We start from the raw sequence: 22,613 nt of genomic DNA, 5'->3' as shown, positions 1-22,613 counted from the left end.
CGATTAAGTGAAGAATTGCAGCCTGACTCAGTTGGCAAAGGCACATTAGTACACAACCAAAACATAGAGGCTCCATATCAAATCCCTAGCCTCTGTATAATTTATGGTCCCAGTTCAAGTTGTGCTGGAGTATTGCACTTTGCCTCCATAAACGTTTTCTTATTCTTTCATGGAATGGGTATTATTGGGAAGGCTGGTATTTGTTGCCCATCTCTATTTGCCCTTCAGAAGGTGGTGGTGAACTGCCTTTTTGAACCGTTGTAATCCATGTGGCGTAGGTTTACAGTGCTGCTGGAAAGGGAGTTGAAGGATTGTGACAGGGAAGAAACGGCAATATAGTTCCAAGCCAAGATAGTACAGGGCTTGGAGGGGAACTTGCAGATAGTGGTTCCCAGGCGTCTGCTGCCCCTGTCCTTCTAAGTGGTAGAGGTTGTGGGTTTGGAAGGTGCTGTCGAAGGAGCCTTGGTGAGTTGCTGCAGTACAGTGTAGATAGTACACACTGTGCATTGGTGGTGGACAGAGTAGGGTGCGAATCATGGGTTGCTTCACCCTGGGTGGCATCAAGCTTCTTGAGTGTTGTTGGAGCTGCACTCACCCAGGTAAGTGGAAAGTATTCCATCACACTCCTGCAGCGATCGCCTAGGAGTGAGATGATTGGCCTCCAACAACCACAATCACCTTCCTTTGTGCTAGGTATGACTCCAACCATTGGAGAGTTTTCCTCCTAATTCCCATTGACTTCAATTTTGCCAGGGCTCTTTGATGCCAAACTCAGTTAAATGCTGCCTTGATGTCAAGGACAGTTACTGTCAACTCGCCTCTGGAGTTCAGCTGTTTTGTCCATGTTTACAAAATTATGAGGGGCGTAGATAGGAAGAAATTTTTCCCCTTAGCGGAGGTGTCTGTAACCACGGGGCATAGATATAAGGTATGGGGCAGGAGGTTTAGAGGGGATTTGAGGAAAATCTTTTCACCCAGTGGGTGGATGGAATCTGGAATACACTGCCTGAGTGGCTAGTTAAGGCAGGAACCCTCGCAACATTTAAGAAGTATTTAGATGAGCACTTGAAACGCCATGGCATGCGGTGCTACGGGCCAAGTGCTGGAAAATGGGATTAAAATAGTTAGGTGCTTGATAGCCAGCACAGACATGATGGGCCAAAGGGCCTGTTTCTGTGCTGTATAACTCTGACTCTAAAAAGTTGAAATAATTGAACCTAAATTCCACCAGCCATGGTGGGATTTGAAACAGTGTCCCCTAGGCATTAGCCTGGGTCTCTGGTTGCTGGCCCAGTGACATTACCACTGCACCACCATCTCCCTGGTGAACCATAAACTAGGCAGGGAGCAAGTCTTATTGCCTTTGACCAACTCCTGTTTAAAAGGTTTAATGTAAGTGAAAAAATATGCTGATTTTGTCCAAACATTACCAGGAAATGCAACAGACAAAAAAATGATCTGATTTTTATCTGCAAACTGCAAAAAATGTAAATTTCCTCAATGCAGGAATGTTTGTTAACATGTTCATGAATAGGTGCATCTTTAATGTTAAATCTTGTGATCAGTACATTAGAAAAATAAAGTTTAGAATGTAAGTTTAATTTTAAATGTATAATCAACATTCTTTTGCTCCTTAGTACTTGGGGACTGAAATGGAGGAGTTTCACGGCCGGACCGTGCATGATGAAGATAGTTGTCCAACCTTCCCGGTTCTCCCTCATATCGCGGTTATTCTGATTCCTGGGCAGACCTTACCACTGCAGCTCTTTCGTCCTCAGGAAGTATCCATGATGCGAAACCTGATTCAAAAAGACAGGACATTTGGTGTCCTTGCCTACAGGTTAATTTCTTGTACATTCAATAAGCTTTAATAGCTGATCACTTTTTAATTACTTAATGGGACTCCACAAATTACAGAACAGATGCTTTACGTAACTTGAAGGAAAAAATATCTATGAAATAAACTGGCAAACCACCACAGTCCGTTTGACACCTAAAATCCTTTCACAAATTACTGAAAAAGCAGGCTATGTGATGGTTCTTCAAAATCATTATAAAAACTTACGTTGCTTATGAGCAAATTATTTTGGTTACTGTGCTTAATGTTTCCCAGCTGAATCATTGTATTTAAGCAAGATATAATCTACTTTTGAAGTTGTGTGTTCAGAGCAGCCTCTTAGCTCAGAATAATTTCCTTCTGCATTCATCTAGCTTTTATAGCTGGCTGTTTTTTCTTTTTTTAAGATCTGAAGGCAGAAAATTATAAAACTAGAACAAATACCATTTAAGAAAAGAATGAAAGTATGCATGATTCTCGAAACTTGCAGTTACATTGTGCCTCACCAATCAGAAATGTTCCAAAGTGCTTTGGGTATAATTAATTACTTTGAAATGCAATGATTGTTACGTAGATAAACGCAGCAAGTTCTTAAAACAGCAACAAGATAAACAATGAAATGAACTGTGAGGTTTTATTTTGGTGGTGTTGATTAAAAGAGGAGCATTGGCCAGGGCACTGAGAGAATTCCTTTCTCCCCTTCAAATGATGTCAATCGAATTTGCAATCACAAGAACAGGCAGCTAGAGTTTTGGTTTACTGTCACATCCGAAGAATAGCAAGACTCCATCAGTACTGCATTGAAATGACAGCCTGATTAATGCTCCCAAATACTGAAATAGGTTTGGAACTGGCATTTTTTACTTCACAGATAAGTGTGACCAACTGGGCCAAGCTAATGTGCAAAATCAATCGACCTGAAAATAGGGAATAGCACATTATAGGGAAAGCCACTAGTTTTCTGTTATCGTAGAAAACAAAGTTACGGAATGTGATTAGCAATTTACAAGTAAAAAATCCAGAATCCCACAAAATGAAAACAGAATATGACTTTTGTCCATCACTGTCCTGCTTAACTTTTCCAAGTGATAAACTGACAGCTGTAAATCCAGGTGTTAGGTTGCACATATGCTACAAGTTTTGTTTCAGGTCAAACTTTCTAGAAAACAATGCAGTATAACTGTGAAATTAACATATTTCTTATTTCCTGCCATTTTCTGTAATTTAACGTTTATTTATGTGAATGTATTCTGCCTAAAAACTTGCACATATAGCATGAAATTTACCTTCATCTTAATGTACCCATGAAATTTGTGCCACATGAAATTTTAACCAGCAAAAACATTTTGTAGTTTATCCACATAATGATGACATTACTTTTGTGCCTGGTAGCACCAGGAGCGATGTTATGATTAGTGAATGGATATTATGAGCAAATGTGACACACACAAAGGGCTACATTTTTAATGCCCATAAACTGGTGGGCTGCAGTTGAGCATGAGGGTAAAATTTAAGAAATCTCAAACCCACCTCCAAAGCTGCCCATTTCTGGACTTAATGGAGGCAGGACACGGAGTAGGAACCAAACTAAACTAAAAGATGAAAGCAAAAAACTGTGGATGCTGGAAATCCAAAACAAAAATAAAAATACCTGGAAAAACTCAGCAGGTCTGGCAGCATCTGCAGAGAGGAACACAGTTAAAGTTTCAAGTCCGTATGACTCTTCAACAGAACTAAGTAAAAATAGAAAAGAGGTGAAATATAAGCTGGTTTAAGGGGGGGAGAGTGGGACAGGTAGAGCTGAATAAAGGGCCAGTGATAGGTGGAGATAGCCAAAAGATGTCATAGACAAAAGGACAAAGAGGTGTTGAAGGTGGTGATATTATCCAAGGAATGTGCTAATTAAGGGTAGAAAGCAGGACAAGCAAGGTACTGATGGCCCGGGTGGGGTGAAGGGAAGGGATCGATGACTTTTGGATGTATGTCCTTGTGCATCTTAGTACCCAGGAGGTGGATTGGCATTAAATGTTTTAATGAGGCTAGCAGCCTCTTGCTTTAACCTGTATTGCAGATTTAACTGTGGCCAGCTGAGTTTCCCACAGCTGAAGGGAGGTGAGGCCAGCTTCGGGGAGAAATTAAGTGCCTTTACAGCACTGCTTGTAGCCCAGGAGGAGGTTGTGGGTTGGACCTACCTGATCCTGCGACCTGCCCCAGAGTTCTCCCACCCAAAAGGAAGCCAGTCCTTTCAAGCAGATTAACCTATTCGTGGGGAATCTGTTTTGGACAAAAAGTGCATGCTATGAAGTGTGAAATTAAAACTCCACAACATGCAGGGAAACTCAGGCTTTCAGATTTCCCATCTGAAACTCTGACCCTCCACCCCCCCAGCCTCAGTAATTCTTCGATCTTAATATCCAGCCAAAGTTCTTTATCTACTGAGAAAAGCAAGGATATACTGCAACAAGTGGTCCTTTAGTTTCCTTTTATTTACTAATTTTTTTTCCACTCAACTAGACCAAACTAGGGAATTGAGCCTTCAATTTCAGGCACCCAGTGTCAATTCATTTCACTTTGGACCCAAAGGCAACGTTCGTTCCATCAGTTCAGGCAGGCTTTGAACCCAGATCTCAGAGGTTGAAGACCACTCTGGTAGCAGTTTCTGCTGCATTACTTTCCATGAATATAGTTTAACAACAACTGCTCCATTGAAATGCATTATACGCAAAACTCTTGAAACAGAGCAATGATACATTTATCCCACTGCCCATTGTAGACCTAAATTGAATTTTCTCCTGAGTTTTTTTTGCTGAAATAAAGTATCCATTCTACTGTCTTAATGCTCATATGTTTTCTTTCTTAGTGATCCTTCTGACCAAGCTCCAGAGTTTGGAACAACAGCAGAGATTTATGAATTTAGGGAGGAGCAAGAATATGGCATTGAAACTGTAAAAGTGAAAGCTATTGGGCGTCAGAGGTTTAAAGTTCTTGAAACAAGAACTCAAACTGATGGGTAAGATGGTAATTTTTCAGGCTGCCTTGCCACTCTTGATCTTTGCCTCTGAGTGATTTCTGTTCAAAAGTGGTACAGTTAGTGCCTGAATAATACTGTAAATGCTAAGAGCAAACACTGATATTGTTAAATTTCCAGTTTTCGTTGTTAGTGTTTCTCTAAATGTTTGGAATATCCATTAATTATCGACTACCTTTCAGTGCAGAAATCCAAATTAAAAATAAAAGATGCTCATACAAACTTTACCACTGCAAAGATTTACCATGTGCATTTATGTCTAATATTAAAATAGCTTAGTTTAAAAGCTTCCCTGATGACACACCTGGTTAGGACAATAATGTTCATGCTTGATGTGCTGATTTAGCTAATCACAAGTGGTGGAGAGTCGAGAGTGCTGGCATTATTGTCACAGCACTCAGTTAGGAAATAGGAAATTCACCATGTGCCCCACTACCGACCAATGCCCAGCAGTTATTGCTAGCAGTGTGCATTACTGGATCTTGAGAGAAGGTGGGATCGGCCTTGATTGTAGTTCTTCTCACAGGTAATTGGCCAATTGGTTCACTAGCTGGTTCACTTGAAAATTGGTTATTTGAATGAATTGCCTGAGTGTAGCCAATACCCCACTAACTAGTTCATGATTTAGAAAAAGACAGTACATTGTGGCCCACATTAAATATATGGTGTATACCAATATCCTGCTCAACATTCAGTGAGAGTTGCTTACAGTTAAGCTTTTGTTTGCAGACAAGCAGATCCATTCTGTTATCTGTGGACAATAGAAAGCAGAAATTACCCTAGCATGTGAAGTATAACCAGCCAAAAACAACAAATTATTGGTTATCTTGATTTTATAGTAATGAGTATTTTTGAATTGGCTGTCACCAGCCTTATTTTTTCTCTCTGCCCAAAAGCTCATTTGCAAGTTGTTTTGGTGGATACTTTTCTCATGAGTTGATAATATCCCTGACAGTTTTTCCATTTCCAAATATTGGCAGATTTATGGTTAACATGCAACAACAACTTATACAACACCTTTAAAGACTGAAATGTCCCAAGGCACTTCACGGACATCATCCAAATTTGACTCTAAGCAACAACTTGAGGTATTAGGGCAAATGACTGGAAGCTTGGTCAAGGAGGTGGGTTTTAAGGAGCACCTTGAAGGAAGAAAGAAAGCTAGTGAGGATTAGGGAGCAAATTCCAGAGCCTAGGCTTTAACATTTGAAGACGTGGCCACTAATGGTGGAGCAATTGAAATCTGAGATGCTCAAAAAGCCAAAATTAGAAGAATGCAAGATATCTTGGAGGGTTGTAGGGCTGGAAGAGGTTAAAAAGATGGGAAAGGATGAGGACGCAGAAGAATTTGAAAAGGATAAGAATCAAGGTGTTGCTTAATCAGGAGCTATTGTAGCTTAACAAGTGCAGGGATGATGGATGATTGGAACATGGTGCAAGTTAGGATATGGGCAGTAGAGTTTAGGATGAGCTTTAGCTTATTGAGGGTGGAAGATGGAAGGCTAGCCAAGAGTGCTTTCGAATAGTTAAGGCTACAGGTAACAAAGGCATGGCTGAGGATTTCAGCAGGAAATGGGGAGCTGGAGGAGAGGCGGAGTCACAAGATGTGCAAATGGAAATTGGCCGTCTTGGTGATGCTGCAGATGTGTGATCAGCAGTACATCTTGGAGTCTCATATGACACCAGAATTATGAGCAGTCTGGTTTAGCTTCCGACATTTGCCAGGGAAAAGGATAGAATCTGTGCCAATGGAATGGGGTTTGTGACAGGGACTGAAGGCAATGGATTAGGTCTTCCCAATATTTAGAGAAAATATCTGATCCTCCAGTACTAGCTGTTGGGCAAGCAGTGTGACAATTTGGAGCCATTGAGGTAGTCAGGAGAGATGGTTGTGAGGTGGAGCTAGATGTCGTCAGTGTACCTTTTGAACCTGACATGTTTTCTAAAGATGCCAGCAAGAGGTAGCAAGCAGTTAAGAAATGGGACAGGTGTAAGGTTATATTTTTGTGGGAATCCCAGAGATAACGGTGTTGGAGCAGGAATAACAAACCATTGCAAGTGATTGCCTATGACTGGATAGATAAAAATGAAATATGGTGAGTCTTGTCCCACCCACATAGATAATGGATAAGAGGCTTTGGAGGAGGGTCATGTGGACAGCCACATCAAAGTCTACAGACAGATTAAGAAGGAGCATTCAGAATATGTAATAGGTTCTTAATGTTTTGGTAGTCCTTAAGCTGCTTTTTAAAAGGAAGCAGCAGGAGTGGCCTATCAACTTGCTTTCGAGAACTCTGGTACACAGTGCAAATTGTATAAAGCTGGTGGTGTCGCTACTTGCCTCTTTCAGGTGTATAAGATGCTATTAGTGTGCAACATAGAGTAGCTTCATTTCATTTTCCTGTAAATGTATATTTTTGTGGAGATTAAAATTTTGCTGCAGGTTCTGAACCCACTCCCAGGCCTTCAAGTATGATACTACTTGTATTTTTCTTGCCTGTTTTTTTAAATCCCGTCTGTGTGGTATCAGGTGTAAAATGACAGAACGCTTCCTTTTCATTTCCCTCCCTTGCCCATTCTGCAATTTATGGTTATCATCACAACAGAGGCAATTTATTGTATGCTAACAAGTGCTACTTTAATTTGTTCCTAGAGTTCGGGTGGCAAAGGTTCAGATCCTACCAGAATGGGTCCTCCCTTCAAGCATATCAGGAGTGCAGCTTAATTCACTTAACAGACTTCACATGTTTGTCTCAAATAAGCCCCCTGCTTGCCGGTTAAAACAAAATCAGAGATGGTGGAAAAAATACCAGAAGGTTGGTTCTATATTCTGTCTAAAGGTATCACTGTAAAAACAACCATCTTCACTAGCAAATGAGAAGCAGATCTTGAACTGTTTCGAATGATTTAATTTTTATTAATGACAGACTTCATACAGTTATTGACTCAATATTGAAAATGAAAAGTTTCTGTTTCTGGAATGTTAACTCAGCAGAACATGCAACTTGTGATTGATACTCTTTGCGTATTGCATAGTATTTGCATCAATAAGCAGGCCATTTGGCCCAACAGGTCTATGTCTGTAATAAAAACAGAAAATGCTGAAAATACTCAGCAAGCCAGGCAGCATCTGTGGTGAAAGAAACAGAGTTTAAGGGGTTGAATTTTACCACAGTCTTCAGGACTTTGGTGGTGAGCCAAAAAATAGGCCCTGAGCCTGTACTTACCAGAGTGGGACCGGCTCAGCCATTTTACCATCAGTGGCCTCCTAATTGGCCACCTACAGGCTCACCATCCAATTAAGGGTAGCAGGCGGGAACTTGATGTTGCTGTCCAAACCAGAGGGCTGGCAGCTCTGAAGCCCCAGACGCACCACCAGGTGAATTGTGTGCTGCGCAGGCAGGCATGAGACCTAGAAGGACAGGTGTGTAAAAAAATTAATATTTAGGGGGTTGAGGGTAGTTCGCCCTGCAGGATGGAGCTGAAACCCCTCGGGGGTTGCTGGGGTCGACTTTCATCCCACCACTGCATCTTTAGGTATTGGTGGCCCCCCCCCCACCATAGCCAAAATTCTGATGGCCCCATAATATGGCACATAACTGGGGCCTTAATTATGAAAATTAGCTGCTGGCCTCTGTCAGATGAACAGCTGAGCCACTTCACTGCCTGCTGTTGAAACTTCCCTGGGGGCAGGACAGGGAGACATCCTGATGTGGTTCCCCACTATTTTACTGGCCACCCTGTCTCCGTTTCCACCACCCAGGGGCTGGTAAAATTCAGTCCAACATTTCAAGTTGATGACCTTTTGTCAGAGCTCTCGATGTTTGTGCTCCGCACTAAGTTCCTCCCACTCCTTTTCTACCCCCATCAGCATATCCTCCTTTTCTCTCTGGTGTGTTCATCTGGATTCCCCTTAAATGGATTAATGCAATACATCTCAACTGCTCCTATTAGTGAGTTCCACATTCTAACCACGCTCTGGCTCAAGAAACTACTCCTGCATTCCAAATTAGATTCACTATTGACTATCTTATGGTCCCTAGTTCTGACCCCTCCTACAAATGGAAACATTCTAAGTCTTACAGATCTCCATCAGTCTTTTCTAGAGAAAAAGGTACTTGACTGTTCAATCTTTAATAATAGCTCTACCTCAATTCTGGCATCATTCTTGTAAATCTTTTTTGTATCTTTCCCAGTGCCTCAAAATTATTTTTGATATGGCAACCAGAACTGTTCATAATGCTCAGAAGTATGGTGCAAGGTCCTATATAAATTTAATATAACCTCTGCTTTTCACTTCTATTGTTGACGGTTCTAGAATCTTTAGTCTCTGGCAAGGTAAACCTTTTCCCTAGAACTTATTGCTAGCTTAGAACTTCAACTGAAAGAAATTTCCAAATATTAAAGGGACATTGTCTTAGCCTGGATCCTCAAATAAAAAGTTCTCTTCCCCCAGGAGTCTCTAATTTAGCAAAGTTATCTTAGGACAGCACATAAATGGAGATATGTTAGTGCAGAATGAATTATTGTGGAATTCCCCAATATCAGCCCATAGGAGTCTAACTCAGATTTCTAGAGTAGTATGATTATATATGTGGGTTCTCAAGATAAAATAGATTTGAGAATACAACCCCTTGTATGCTTCATTAATACATGTCTTTTATTGATACCAATTATAGATTACAGCTTATACAAAGGAGTATAGGTGGTAACTAAAGCTAATCATAACATGCCAATGTTTTAAAATACATGAAATTTTTGAATCCACCGTAGTCAGAAATGTTATTGGATAGTCAAATATTGATTTTAAAAGATTATACTCACAATCCAAAATGATTATGTTAGATTTGAAGTGCCTTTGTCTCAACCTGTTGGGGAATTCTCGAAGAACTTGACCCATGTATCCAAAGATGGCTGGCTGACCTGTCTCAGCTAATGATGTGTATTTTAAAGTCAGTTCAGCTGAGATTTTTTTAAAAAAGGCTGACTGACATTTTCTGACTGCCTTTTTGAGAAAGTTCAGCGGAATTAAAAACAGACTTGTCAGTGTGTATTGTGTTTCAGAAAAACATAGTCCTTATCTGCGAGTGACCTCGGTTTATAACTCTCCAAGTCTGGAAGAGCAGGTGGTTAATTTGGCTGTTTTCCAATTTACAAAGTCTGAAGGACTCTTGTGTACTCTATACATATTGACAACAATTCAATTTAGCAGCCATTTTTATGTCAAGTAGTCATTTTTATAGCGCTAATTTGGAATTAACACTTTAACATTTTAAATTCCCCATCTAATGTGAGAGTTTTGTAATATCTTTAACACCATCCCTCTAGTAATGTATCTCAATGCTTACCTTGCTTTTTTTATTAATCCGAGTTGCTACTTGTAGCAATTTGTGTATCTGTATACCCAGGTCCCTCTGCCCTGCCACCCCATGTAGACAGTTACTTTCCAAAGAGTATGGCCTCCTTATTCTTCCAACCAAAATGTCCCACATCACACTTGTCTACAACAAAGTTCATTTGCCATTACATATCCATTCTCTAAGTTTATTGATGTCTTCCTGTATTTTACCACAGTCCTCTGTATTAATGACACCCATCAAATTGGTGTAATCCTGAAACTTATACGTGCAGATCCCAAGACATGAACGTAAAGCGTGAACCAGAGTGGCTCCAGCACCGATCTTTTTTGAACTCCATTTCTGACCTTTTGACAGTCTGAGTAATTACTTTTAACCCCTACTTTCTGTGCTCTCTTTTGTTGCCAGCTCGCTATCCATTCTGCTGCTTGTTCCCTGATTCTACATGTTTTTGAATTTTAAAAATCCAGATAAACAGTATCATGATCAGTTGGGGGGAGGGGTGTTATTTCAGTTTGCATGCTGTTTTTCCCTACCTCTACTGCCTTTACAATGTTCTTTCAGTTAGATCAAATGCAGCGTGTACAAATAAACTTGGTTTATTCACATTCTTTATCTGTGTAACATACAGCCCAGTAATTTGCATTCAGTGAGGTTTATCTGAGCATGGTAAACTAAGACTTTTAAGGAAAAATATATTTAAATAGGAATTGAATTTTTTTAAATATATAGTTGTACAAGTATAGCCTTTTCTCTGAATCTGAGTGATCAAAGCGATATATTTTCTATCATCTGTTGGGATGGGAGTGATCAGAGGAGGTTGGGTTTGCATCTACAATGTTCTGAATTTGTGATCTGAACTGTTAATGGAGACTTGCTGCTTTGCCGGTTGAAGAGTCATCCTGGGCTCACCTCATATACTCCTGTCAACTTTTTGGAAGGGGTGCCCACCTTGCTGAATTGGAAGCCTTCAAGAGCAATACTGTGCACTATTTAAGAAACTCCTTGACCTCTGAATATTGTTGCAATGTTAAAGAATCAATAAATTTTACATTTCAAAAGTTAAAAGATGGTGCAATTTTGCCCCATTAAGCACCTACTGTATTTGGCTCAAACACTAATTTGCAAAGAGAGTTCATTTCAGATAAGGCTATAAAGACGTTGAGCCCCGTTAAGATGATCTGATAGCAGACATCGAAACCATTGCTCATGTCTTTTTATGCTCTGCTCTTTCATTTTTCAAAAACAGGCACAATGTGAAATTGATGCATTTTTTAAATATTGCAGTTGATTATGATTGATTTTTATGCTTCCCCAACAAATTAGTGACTGTGGTGAAGTATCAAGTTGCTCCCATGATTGCTTTTAAACTAGCCAGAGTGGGCCACTAATTGCTCTTCGGTATTGCTTTCTCTTGGGTACCCTTCAAATGTGAGACCTGCCATTGGCATGTCCCCATAGAAGGGTGGCTGAGATCAGTAACATGTGAGCCGATCCAGTAGAGCTCCAAAGCTCTATGTTGCCTTAGTAATCTTATCAATTACCAAAAGTTTGTTTTGTGAACTCATTTTACAAAAGCTTTCACAAGTTTTAATTTTCATTGTTTGCTCTCTTTAGAGAAAGTTCCACTGTGCAAATCTGACTTGGTGGCCTCCATGGGTATACTCTTTGTATGATGCAGTAAGTATAAATCTAAGTTTCCTTCATGGACTTTTTTAGTAATCAAAACGACAGATGTCAGTATTGCAAAGTGGAATGCTGTTTCATTTTAGTTACCGATTTTTGGCGTGAAGAATCCCTAAATCAGAATATAAACAGTGTAAAGTTCTCTACACTGTACCACCAAGGCCAACTCCTGTGCTGTAAGTTTCTTCGATTCTATAAGTTTCTATGTGCCTTAACGTCTTATGGCGGCTTTGTGTTTTTGGTCACAAGTCAGCTATCTGCGTATGATTGCTGTGAGGTTGTTCCTACTTCAGATTAAGTTGAAATGTTCTAAACTAATTTCACATGCTGCAGCCAACAAAGTGATGAGACTTGTCCTATCATTCTGGGCAGGGCTCAGGGGTGTCCTAGAGCTGAAGGATCTGTCTGCTTAAGGCAGTAATGTCCAATCTGTTGTCTGCTAACTAAATGGGATAGATTGAATGGACCAAATTATGTTTTTTCCTGTCTTCCATTTTCATTTGTTCGTATTGAAGCCTAGTAAAGGTGCTGAGACAAGCTGCTAGAATGTTTAAAAGCATTTATCTATGACTCTCTACTGGGATAGAAGCAGAAAAATAGTCCATCTTCAAGCACCTGATTAATCTTAAAGGCTTAGTCTAATCCTCACAGTTAGCTGAGACCAAAAGAGGACATTTGGACTCTATCCCCAATATATGGTTGCATCATGAACATTGCTTCCCACTGTCCCAGAGACCACGACCATCTCTAATCCGGCTACCCACTTGAGCCCTGATTCTACTGTTTCTAACTGCTGCTTGAGTCTCTGCCTGCTGATGCTTCTAGCTCAGCCATTCACCTGAGCCCTAATATGTTAATTTCACTGTCCTTCGAAACAGAAAAAAAAGGCTTAAAAAAAGCATAAAATATAGGAGAGCAAGATAGCGAGGGGCAGTAATGAAAGCGGATAGAAGAGGTGAAAAACACCTCTGAAAAAATGTATTTGAAGAGATACTGATGTGAAGTTAGGGGCTAAAATGAAGGCAGAGAGAACAATTTGGTGTTTAGAGAGAATTTTTGCAACACAAGCAAACCACAATGAAGTTGGGGTATAAGTGCACCCTTAATCAGATATTCACTGTCTCAGAAGGATCGGGCCCATTCTCGTAAAAGCTTAAATCACCATTGTGCGAGCCACCAAGTTCAATTTTTTTATGATTTAATATATTATTTATTGTAACATTCTGGTTATATTTTATCCCCTTTCAGGTCTAGACCTCAAATATATTATTTCGAAGAAATGTATTGATCAGGATAAACTGAAATTTATGTTTAGGTTGCTAAACAGTTTTCCAAACATTGGGAGGTTTTCCATTTAAATACACCAAGGAGATGTGTTAATGTACTATTTTAAAATTCTTTAACGCGGTGCTTCTGTATGCTCCCAAGTGAATTTTCCTAAATCACTCTACCATATCCTGACAATTATACCCCTACATAAGTCCATATTTGTGGATGCCTGGTTGCCATGGATTAAAACTTGCATTTGATGCTCTGTGATTAAATGGTCTGCCAGAATTCATTGTCCAAGCTTGCACAAGTACAGGCAATTTTAATGAGGTAGCAGAGGCATGTTGGGGAACAACGTCTTTGCATGGGGTCAACTCTTTCAAGATGAAATGGGAAAAGAGAAAATTAACAGGGAGAATTTTTTTTGCCAAAAAGCTTGTCTCTCCTGATTTAGTTCCTTACAGCAAGAAGAATGTAGAGCAATTGTTGTAAAATGCTCTAAATAGAGAAAACGAATAGGACTATTGGGAGGAGATAATTCAGACACGTTATAATGGTGTTCATTAAAAGAACTGTTTTGTAAAGCATTTTCTAAAGTGTGACCAATGATCTTTTGGTGCATGCAGTTTTTACTTTTGTCCATATATAGGAAATATTAATGGAAAGAATGAAAGTACAGCTTCGTGAGTGGGATGAAAATCTCAAAGATGATTCACTTCCCTCAAATCCTGTAGGTAAGAATTAATTGTCTTTTTTTTCACATAAATCCAAAGTTAGCTTTATCCTTCAGCTTCAACAAGCTTTTCTTTCATACAGATCAGTGCAGTTTTTGGGGGAAAAAAATAACTTAATTCAGTGTGTTTAACCATGTTGGGAGGGTTAATATTGTGGTTAACAATTTCAGTTTAAACAGTAAAAGAAACTGTAATGAACTTATTGCTGTAGTTACTTCCATAAAAATATTCATGGCTCTTCCAATAAGTATCCAGTCTAGAAGATTTAAATTTGTGTCTATTGAGTAGATAAAAGGACTTTGGGGATGGAGGGGAGTGAATAATTATTTAATCAACAGAAATGATTAATTACTGTGTTTAGATTTTTCTTACAGAGTTGCTGCTTGTTTACCTATTGATGATGGCTTAAGAATAGAGCTTCTAAAAATCGGTAGTGCCATTCAGCGGCTGCGTTGTGAATTGGATCTGATGGACAAAGTAAGTGCTAAAAAGATTGAATTTTACTGTAATGAACTATAATTATGCATTTAATCAGTCTAGCTAGTAACTTATACTGTATTGCATCAGCTAAGGAAAACAATTCTATCTGTATAAAGGCTTTAAAAATGGTGCAGCCCTTCAACTGATACCATTGATGAAACCAGTGTCCATGCAGCAAAGGCTGAGTTTGGTGATGCCACAGCTGCAGAGGGTGCATTCCCCACACACACACAGTTGCAGCGCCAGTGACATCACTTGGAGCAATTTCCCCAGCAGCTACCTGCATCAAAAATAAGAGATAAAACTCAACCAGAAAAGAATTACACCTTGAACTCAAAGCTGCAAACAATACTATATCCTCTTTTATTAAAAAAAAATGCTTTTTTAAAAAAAAATAAGAATGGATAGCGTGCCACTTTACTCTGTATCAAGGAGAGATGGTGGTGTAGTGATAATGTCACTGGGTAAAGTCAGAGGCCCAGGTTAACGCTCTGGGGACACGAGTTCAAATCCCACCACGGCAGCTGGTGGAATTTAAATTCAATTAATAAAATCTGGAATTAAAAGCTAAACTCAGTAATGGTGATTGCCATTAAAAACCCACATGGTCCACTAATGAGCTTTAGGGAAGGAAATCAGCAATCCTTATCTGGTCTGGCCTACATGTGATTCCAGACCCAGAATAATGTGGTTGTCTCTTAACTGCCCTCTCAAATGGTCTAGCAAACCGCTCAGCTCAAGGCCAATTAAGGATGGACAATGAATGCTGGCCTTGCCAGTGATGTCCATATCCCATGAAAGAATAATAAAAATTCTAATCCCTGTTATATCTTTCCTGGGAGTGTATAATGGGACAATGTACAGGGCTGTTTCCTCGGTATCTGACCAGTGCCTAGGAAACGGGCGGCAAGTGAGAGGCGGCGGAGGGAAGGGAGAGGGGCGGCGAGAGTTCGGGAAAGGAGCAGTGAGCAAGAGGCGGCAAGGGCTCAGGCCAGCGGCACACTAGACAGGCAGTGGAGGAAGGAGAGAGGAGCAGCGAGTGCATAGCCCAGTGACACACTGGATGGCACAGGCACAAACCAGTATTGGCACCAGCTGATGGGAACATGCCTATAATGTCAGTGGTCATGTGCTTACAGATGGGGTGCAGGCCGAGCGCACGTGCACAAATGGCCAGTGGGCATCAGCAGTTGGTGTTCAATAAATCGGATCACCAGAACAATGTAATCAGAAACTGTCATGGAAAATGGCCAATTAGATAAAGTGCGTGATGGCTGCTGGTGCTCCTTTCCAGAGCCTCAAATAAGTTAGTTTCCAGAAGACAGGAGAAAATGTTTTTTATGCACTGCAATGCGTAGCATAAATAACAGGAATTGCCGTATTCTACAGTAAAGATATATATCTTGAGTGCAGGCCTTCTGTAATGTTTTTGTTAAATCTGCTTAGAATTAAAATCTTCACTAATATCTCATTTACAGTGTACGTCACTTTGTTGTAAAAGATGTTACCACACAGAAATAACCACCAAAAATGATATTTTCAGGTAAGTTTTCCTTTTGACGTAGTCACGGTAGGATTTTAATTTTGTAACAAGGCACGCGATCCTTGAGCTGTGCACAATGCTGAAGTGAAATCACGATTATGCAGAAGGAAGAATGTTGATAATGTTGAAGTCCTAATGTGGATCTGTTTCATTATACAGAAGTTTTTAGGTTCAGTTTTATTGAATGCCATTTATTCATGGTCTTGGTGCAATTTTTAATAATTATGCAATTACTGAAACCTCTATCATGTTCCAAAGGTGTCATTCAAAGGGTCAAAAATGAAGTCCTACCCCTGTTTCCAAATACCTACAATCCATCCATGAATTATTCATATTTCATCCTCCAGTTCATCTCCACAGCATTACTAGACCACACAATTCCCCAATGTTGCCAAACACTAGCCACCTCACCTTAATTCTACAACATTCCAGCACCAACCCTAGTGCTACTAAAGCTAAGAGTAATATCCAGCTTTCATACAATAGTGGGAAAAATCATGGAATTGAAATCCCAAAACATCAGTTTATAAAATAAAACTTTTTTTAAAACATGTTCAGTCACTGTAAATTAATATTGAAGTTATCCCTACAAGGCACAAGTGCCTCCTATTATGAAATTGTATTCTCCGGCTCATAGATGTGCTTATATATTCAAAACATTCTTTTAACAGTTAGCATGTGGTTATTACTGCAACAACCTAATAAGTATGACCATTTTGTTCTGGAACAGGGGTAGGCCATTCAGTCTCTTGAATCTATTTTGCCATTCAATTAGATCATGGCTGATCTACACTCAACCCTTTGTGTCTTTGCTCCCTATCCCCTTGAGACTCTTTCTTGCCTGACAAAAAATTATTGATCTCAGTTTTAAATGTCAATTGATTAATTCCACATCCCTTAAGGAGAAGGTTCCAGACTTCCGTTACCATTTTATTCTTTTCTCATTTCACTCCTAAATAACATTATTATATTCCTTTGTTCTGGATTACCCCTCCAAAGGAAATGGCCCTTTCTATCTACTGTATTGAATCCTGCTCTTTTAAGCATCTTGATGAGATTGCACCCCCCCAACATTTTAACTCAAACTAGGCTAATGCAACCTGTCCTCATAATTTAATTATTCAAGCCCCAATATTCTGGTGAATCCGTGCTTGAACCCCTCCAAGGCTAATATATCCTTCCTGTGGTGCAACGCTCAAAACTGAACACTATATTCCAGATGGGATCTAACCAAGACTGTAAACAACTGAAACATCACTTTTAATTCCAACATCCTTAGATGAAAGCCAAATTCTGTTATACTTTTTCATTACTTTATGTACCTGCTCATTAGCTTTTAATGATTTGTGTGTCTCTATTAATATTCCAATTTTTCTCATCCAAATTGGGTGACCTCGTACCTCCCACATTAAACTCCTCCTGCCTTAGTTTTGACCACTCACTTGGGCTGTCTGTCATTTTGTAACTTCCTGGTCTCATTTACACACTTAACTGTGACTTCTAATTTAGCATCATCTGAATTTCTTCTTATATCCAAGTTATTGATATATATGGTGAAAAGCTGAACTCCAATTATTGTAGAAGCTGAACTACTTCAGGAATTGTATGTTTTTATTTGTTTGCATAGTTATTCACTGCTTGACTAGTTCTTATCCATTTTTTTTTTAAGTTTATCCTTGTATGGACCCATGGCTGCCTATGTGAATCCTCATGGTTATGTACATGAAACTCTCACCGTGTATAAAGCTAACAACCTGAACTTAATTGGTCGACCATCAACTCAGCATAGCTGGTTCCCTGGGTAATCTCTTAGTTAACTACGTCATTTATTGAAGTTGGTGAAATACAAAGTGTCCCTGTTCTACTCTGTCTAATTCATTTCAATCATTTTATTTTATTATTTGTCAATGTCCAATGTTAGTATCATGACAGTAGCACTCCACCATTTGATAGTATTGACCATATTCCATTATGTAGCACTGAAAATACGTTTGACTTCATTTTCTGCAGAGCTCTAATCAAAAGAATTACATTTATTTAAATGCCGGTGTTTATTCATATTGAGCAAGCAATATTGTCTGAGTTTCTGCAGGGTTTGGAAGCCACAACAAATACCGCATTGAAGAAAGTAAATTTTTGGGTTATTAAAGTGGAATAAGATCCTAAACCACCTACTTGTATTTACTGTGACACAAAAGTATGACTTGCCTAGATAATGGAGGATTCAGCATCTGAAGAAGGAAATATTCAATTGATCAAAACCTTTAAGCATAGAGCAAATAAATCACTGGAGGATATCTGCACTGATGTAGAAAATATTAAATAAATACTTTTCTGAAAATGATATGTAGAACAGGGGTGGTTTTGTTTGGCGGGGGGAATTGTGGAAATCGCAAGTGTGGAGTGTTTTATGGATGAACCAGAAGAAACAAATTAGGGCCCTGTAGCAAGTTTAAAAATCCTGTCAATGAAATTACAAAATTTAATTTTGTACATCTGACTTTGTTAGAACAGAAGTAGTAATGTGCAATTCTTTTGGTTTCAGCTCCATTTAAAAATACTTAATTTTTTGATAAATGTGAAAATGGAGAAACAATTGAATGAAAATAAAATTGTCTTGTAAGAGGTATGAACTGTTACTGGGATCCTCACAAAAAAAAGCCAGTTTTGATTTATATCTGCAAATGGTTCACTTACAGATTTCTCATTTTGGTGCAAAATATTTTGCAGATTTGCGTGGACTATAGCCCAGTGCCGTACCTGTGGAAGCCATATGGGCTGGAAGTTTACAGCAACTAAGAAAGATATGTTGCCCCAGAAATTTTGGGGATTAACACGGTCAGCTTTGCAACCCAGGATTCCAGAACTGGATGATGAAAATCAGCAGGAAGGATGCTGGCGACCATGTCTTTAATACACATACATACATTACATACATACATATATATAAATATATATATATATATATATATATATAATATTTTATATAATATATATATATATATATATATAGATGTGAGTATATGTAAATATGAATGAAAGTGAATAGCACTGTAGTTACTTGTGCCAAAAGATGAAATCTCTCGTTCTGCTAATCACACTTATTCAATAAAATAGCAAACTGTGAGTGGCAGGCGCAACATGGCTCTGTTGGATCTGATGATTTCCAAATTAATCATTCAGATCTAAAGTCAAATAACACATAGCACTATTTGAAATATGCTTGCACATTGTTTTCATTAAGTGCAAAATTACAATATTATTGTAGGCCAACAACCAGATCAAGTGCAATGATTTAATAAATACAGACTTCGGGGAAACAAGTCCTCTGAAATAACATGATGGGCATTATTATAAAATGTTCCTTGCAATGTGGATAAATTATATTTTTATTTAAGACGGTGAAATTCTCAAACGTCCCGTAGAAGATTAGCTGTACCAGTTAGGGTAGGGCTATTCATTAGCATTGCTTTCTTTCTCCTTCAGGTTTAGTGTATCATGTATGTTTTTTTTTTAAATGGGGCGATATTTCAAGCTTCATTTGCAGCAATTGAAAGTTGTGGACTCATTAAGATAGTGTTTAAAGGAATACTCTAGGACAAGCAAACCTTAACATTGTATGAATGACCATCTTCCAGTCTCTTGCTATGCATCATCATCTTGACTAGGAACAGCAATTTAATTGCATTCCCAAGAATGGTTGCAGAAAGTAGATGTCGCATTGCCTTACTTCCCTACCCACTGCTGTTGTGCATACAAATGTAGGAAAGGGAAGCTGAGTAGTCAATTTTACAAATTTGCAGTCCTGGTCAGGGGACTCCCATGCATATCTTGAATTTAGGTGCATGGTCCCTTTGATTCTCCATCCATCTGTATTAGTGGGTTATGAGGAGTTCTCACCCTAATTCGAGCTGTGTACTCCCAATGGGTGACTTTTTGTGTCATGAGCAATTACATAAAATCAACCCCATTAATTCAGTGGCTGCCTTTGAAAGCAAGATAGTGTCAGCAATCAAATTAGGAGGCATAGTATTTGAATTTTGCATAGGTGGTAATGAATACGGCTATTGAGCATTACCTTCCAATGTTCTTTTAAAAAGCTCACTGACTTCCAGAATTTTCTATTTAAAATATTAATGTTTTATAACAAAACATTAAGCAGTCCAATTATGCCTTTTGATAATCATTTTGCATAAATCTGGGAACTGACCTATAACAAGATTATTATAGCAACTTAATGAATGCTTCATTTGTAATTTTGTTCAATAAATCTACAGTTATTGGTCTGCTGAGGCTGTTACAAAAATTGTCATCTGCTGTAAGCATTTCAAAGTAGCAAGTGTAATATATTATTGATAGAGCAGAATTTGGTAAAATGCAGTAGTGATGTGATCAACTTGTTAATAAGGCACTACAGTGCTGTTCTGTGTCGTCTTTCGTTCTGGCAAATTACTTAGTTTCTAAGTAAGTGGTGTTCCAATGGATAGGATTTATTTTTCTTGGAAATAGTCTGTAAATAATAGAATTTACTGCTTGTTTAGTAATTGAGAATCATTGCGTTGGAAGCATTCTGTTAATTGCAGGTGTTCTGAGAAGCAGTGACCTTTTCAGTAATGCTGGCTTGTTCTTGAAATCTTTCTCTTGAAACAAAGAAATTATATTCTTTACAAAGCAATTAAAAATGAATGGCAATACAACCGAGCCCAGTGAAGAGATTTTGGAGACCTTTACCTTTAACAGTATTTTGCAGTGTTCTTTTATGATGCTAACCTACTTCCATAATTTTATGTTTAATAAACAAATTAAAGTATTGATGTTTTATAACATGGGAAAATTATGTAGTACAATTTTGCTTTTTGTTAAATTGAATTGGAAAAGATGTAAGTTTAAAAAAATGTAGAGAAGGAGTCAATTTAAATTTTATTCTTGGAAAACAAGTTGAATTTAAAACTATTTTCAAAACAGCACTGGTAATTATGACACCACCTAGAATTAACTGTTCCATAATAACATCCAAAGTATCTAAAATGCAGAGTACAAGTCTCATTTATGGCATAATGAGCAGAAAATAGAAGTGCTGCATTTAAGTGAAAGCTCCCTAGTATACAGAATCTGAGCAGTTAAAAATATGATGGAGGGTTGAGGCCTCAACTTCTTTGTTAATTTGTATTTCTTTGATTTAATATTTAAAAGTAGAGTGGCTATAAATGCAATTATTCTTTTCAAGTTTATCACTTGAGACAATCAGCAAGAATATCAAACCCTCAGGTCAGGCAGCACCATAGAGACAAGTTACGTTTTGGATACTGATGCTTCAAAACCTTTTTTCTTCAGATTTTGAATGATCCAAGATGTTAACTTGTTTCTTCATGCTGAGGGACTCCTGCACAGATGCAGGCCCTCCTCTGTTGACATGGCTACACAAGGTGCTGATGTCACTGACAGAGGGGGCTACCATCCATACCAGGAGCACACTGGGATGAGCTCCCAGATGCAGAATGCAGCGGTTTCTCCCTAACAAGCCAAACTTGTACCTCCCAGCTGACCTGAGAAACATGAAGACCTGGAGCAGCACTCATGGCCTGAATGGACTCACCCATACAATGGGTACAGATAGCATCTGGCAGCTCTGCCTTCAACTTCAACACTTCAGCTCTCACAGGTACTCGAGCAGGTTCTGCATTGCCGATGAATCCAGAGGCACATCATCACCCTGGGGTTCAGCATCAACCTGGCCTCCCACTATCCTCGGACTGTCAGTGGCTTTGACTGTTATGGTTTCCATCAGCTGTTCAGGCCTGTCTGTAACAGATTGTGTGCACAGACTTAAGCATGCACACATACCCACTAACGTTAAGAGTATCTGCACTGGTGGAGAGTGTGGAGGAATTATGTGATGGTGCACACACTGAGCATCCGCCTTCTTCCTCAGGTGTCTTCTGCCTAACCCTGATCTGAATGAGAGAACAGATAGATTGAAGGGCTGAGGGCTTCCCAATGTGTCATTGCAACTATCCCTACTGTGGAGCTCCATGTGTCGAGTAGTGGACACATGAGCACTATGCGTTGATGTGCCAGATGTACACTTGCACTCATTCACTCCCTCTCTCTTTTGCATTGACACTCCTTCACCATCAGTGCTGGAGTGGCTGCCCTAGCTCCTTGCTGTTTCCGTGGCTGCCACATCCATGGAGATGAGGATGCACTGTTACACACAACTCTGCCTATCTCGGCCCTTTCCCTCATACTATGAGCTCTTCTGCAAGCACAACAAATAAACATTGCTAGTTTCCCCTGAAACGAGCATAACATCTATGTTTGTGGCAGCCTAGCAGTCCATGACTGACACACAAATGCCTCCTCCATACAGCCACTCTCGAGGGACCTTGTTTTGGGTGGCGGGGGAGAGCGGGTCTGGTGGCCTGACAAGGATGACAGTTGGGTGCCTCTTAGTGAGACAGCCATGTCTCTAGCAGGGTATGCTACTGCCCAGCCCTATTGCCACCAACTGGTTCATCAGTCCCTCTCCACCAAATGCACTCTGTCCTGTTGCCACATGAAAGCCCCAAAGGGAAAAGCAGTATGGAGTACCCACATTAGCAGATTGAATAAGGTCATTGATGCACTTGCAGCACTGGATCCAGGTTCTTGGGGTGGCTCCATCGCTGCTGACCTCTTC

The 22,613-nt window shown here is 39.4% G+C and overlaps 1 protein-coding gene across 3 annotated transcripts in view; it reads left to right on the top strand.

The window, feature by feature from the left end:
* The window catches only part of crbn (cereblon), a 40,150-nt gene extending 19,382 nt beyond the window's left edge, over positions 1–20,768 (top strand). The window contains exons 3-12 of one of the 3 annotated variants that reach the window (XM_078543746.1): positions 1,638–1,840; positions 4,698–4,847; positions 7,519–7,681; positions 11,840–11,902; positions 13,827–13,911; positions 14,273–14,388; positions 15,870–15,934; positions 17,604–17,735; positions 18,665–18,842; positions 18,875–20,768. In XM_078543746.1, the coding sequence (XP_078399872.1) occupies positions 1,638–1,840; positions 4,698–4,847; positions 7,519–7,681; positions 11,840–11,902; positions 13,827–13,911; positions 14,273–14,388; positions 15,870–15,934; positions 17,604–17,735; positions 18,665–18,842; positions 18,875–18,973 (1,254 nt within the window). In that variant the 3' untranslated portion in view covers positions 18,974–20,768. Of the gene's footprint in view, positions 1–1,637; positions 1,841–4,697; positions 4,848–7,518; positions 7,682–11,839; positions 11,903–13,826; positions 13,912–14,272; positions 14,389–15,869; positions 15,935–17,603; positions 17,736–18,664; positions 18,849–18,874 lie in introns of those variants that run through there. The other 2 variants (XM_078543750.1, XM_078543749.1) reach the window with 2 other exon arrangements.
* Positions 20,769–22,613: the final 1,845 nt, after the last annotated feature.

Source organism: Cetorhinus maximus, chromosome 6, assembly GCF_964194155.1.
Source record: "Cetorhinus maximus chromosome 6, sCetMax3.hap1.1, whole genome shotgun sequence".
NCBI lineage: Eukaryota > Metazoa > Chordata > Chondrichthyes > Lamniformes > Cetorhinidae > Cetorhinus > Cetorhinus maximus.
Note: the sequence above shows the minus strand (reverse complement) of the source record. Positions and strands in the feature narration are given on the sequence as shown.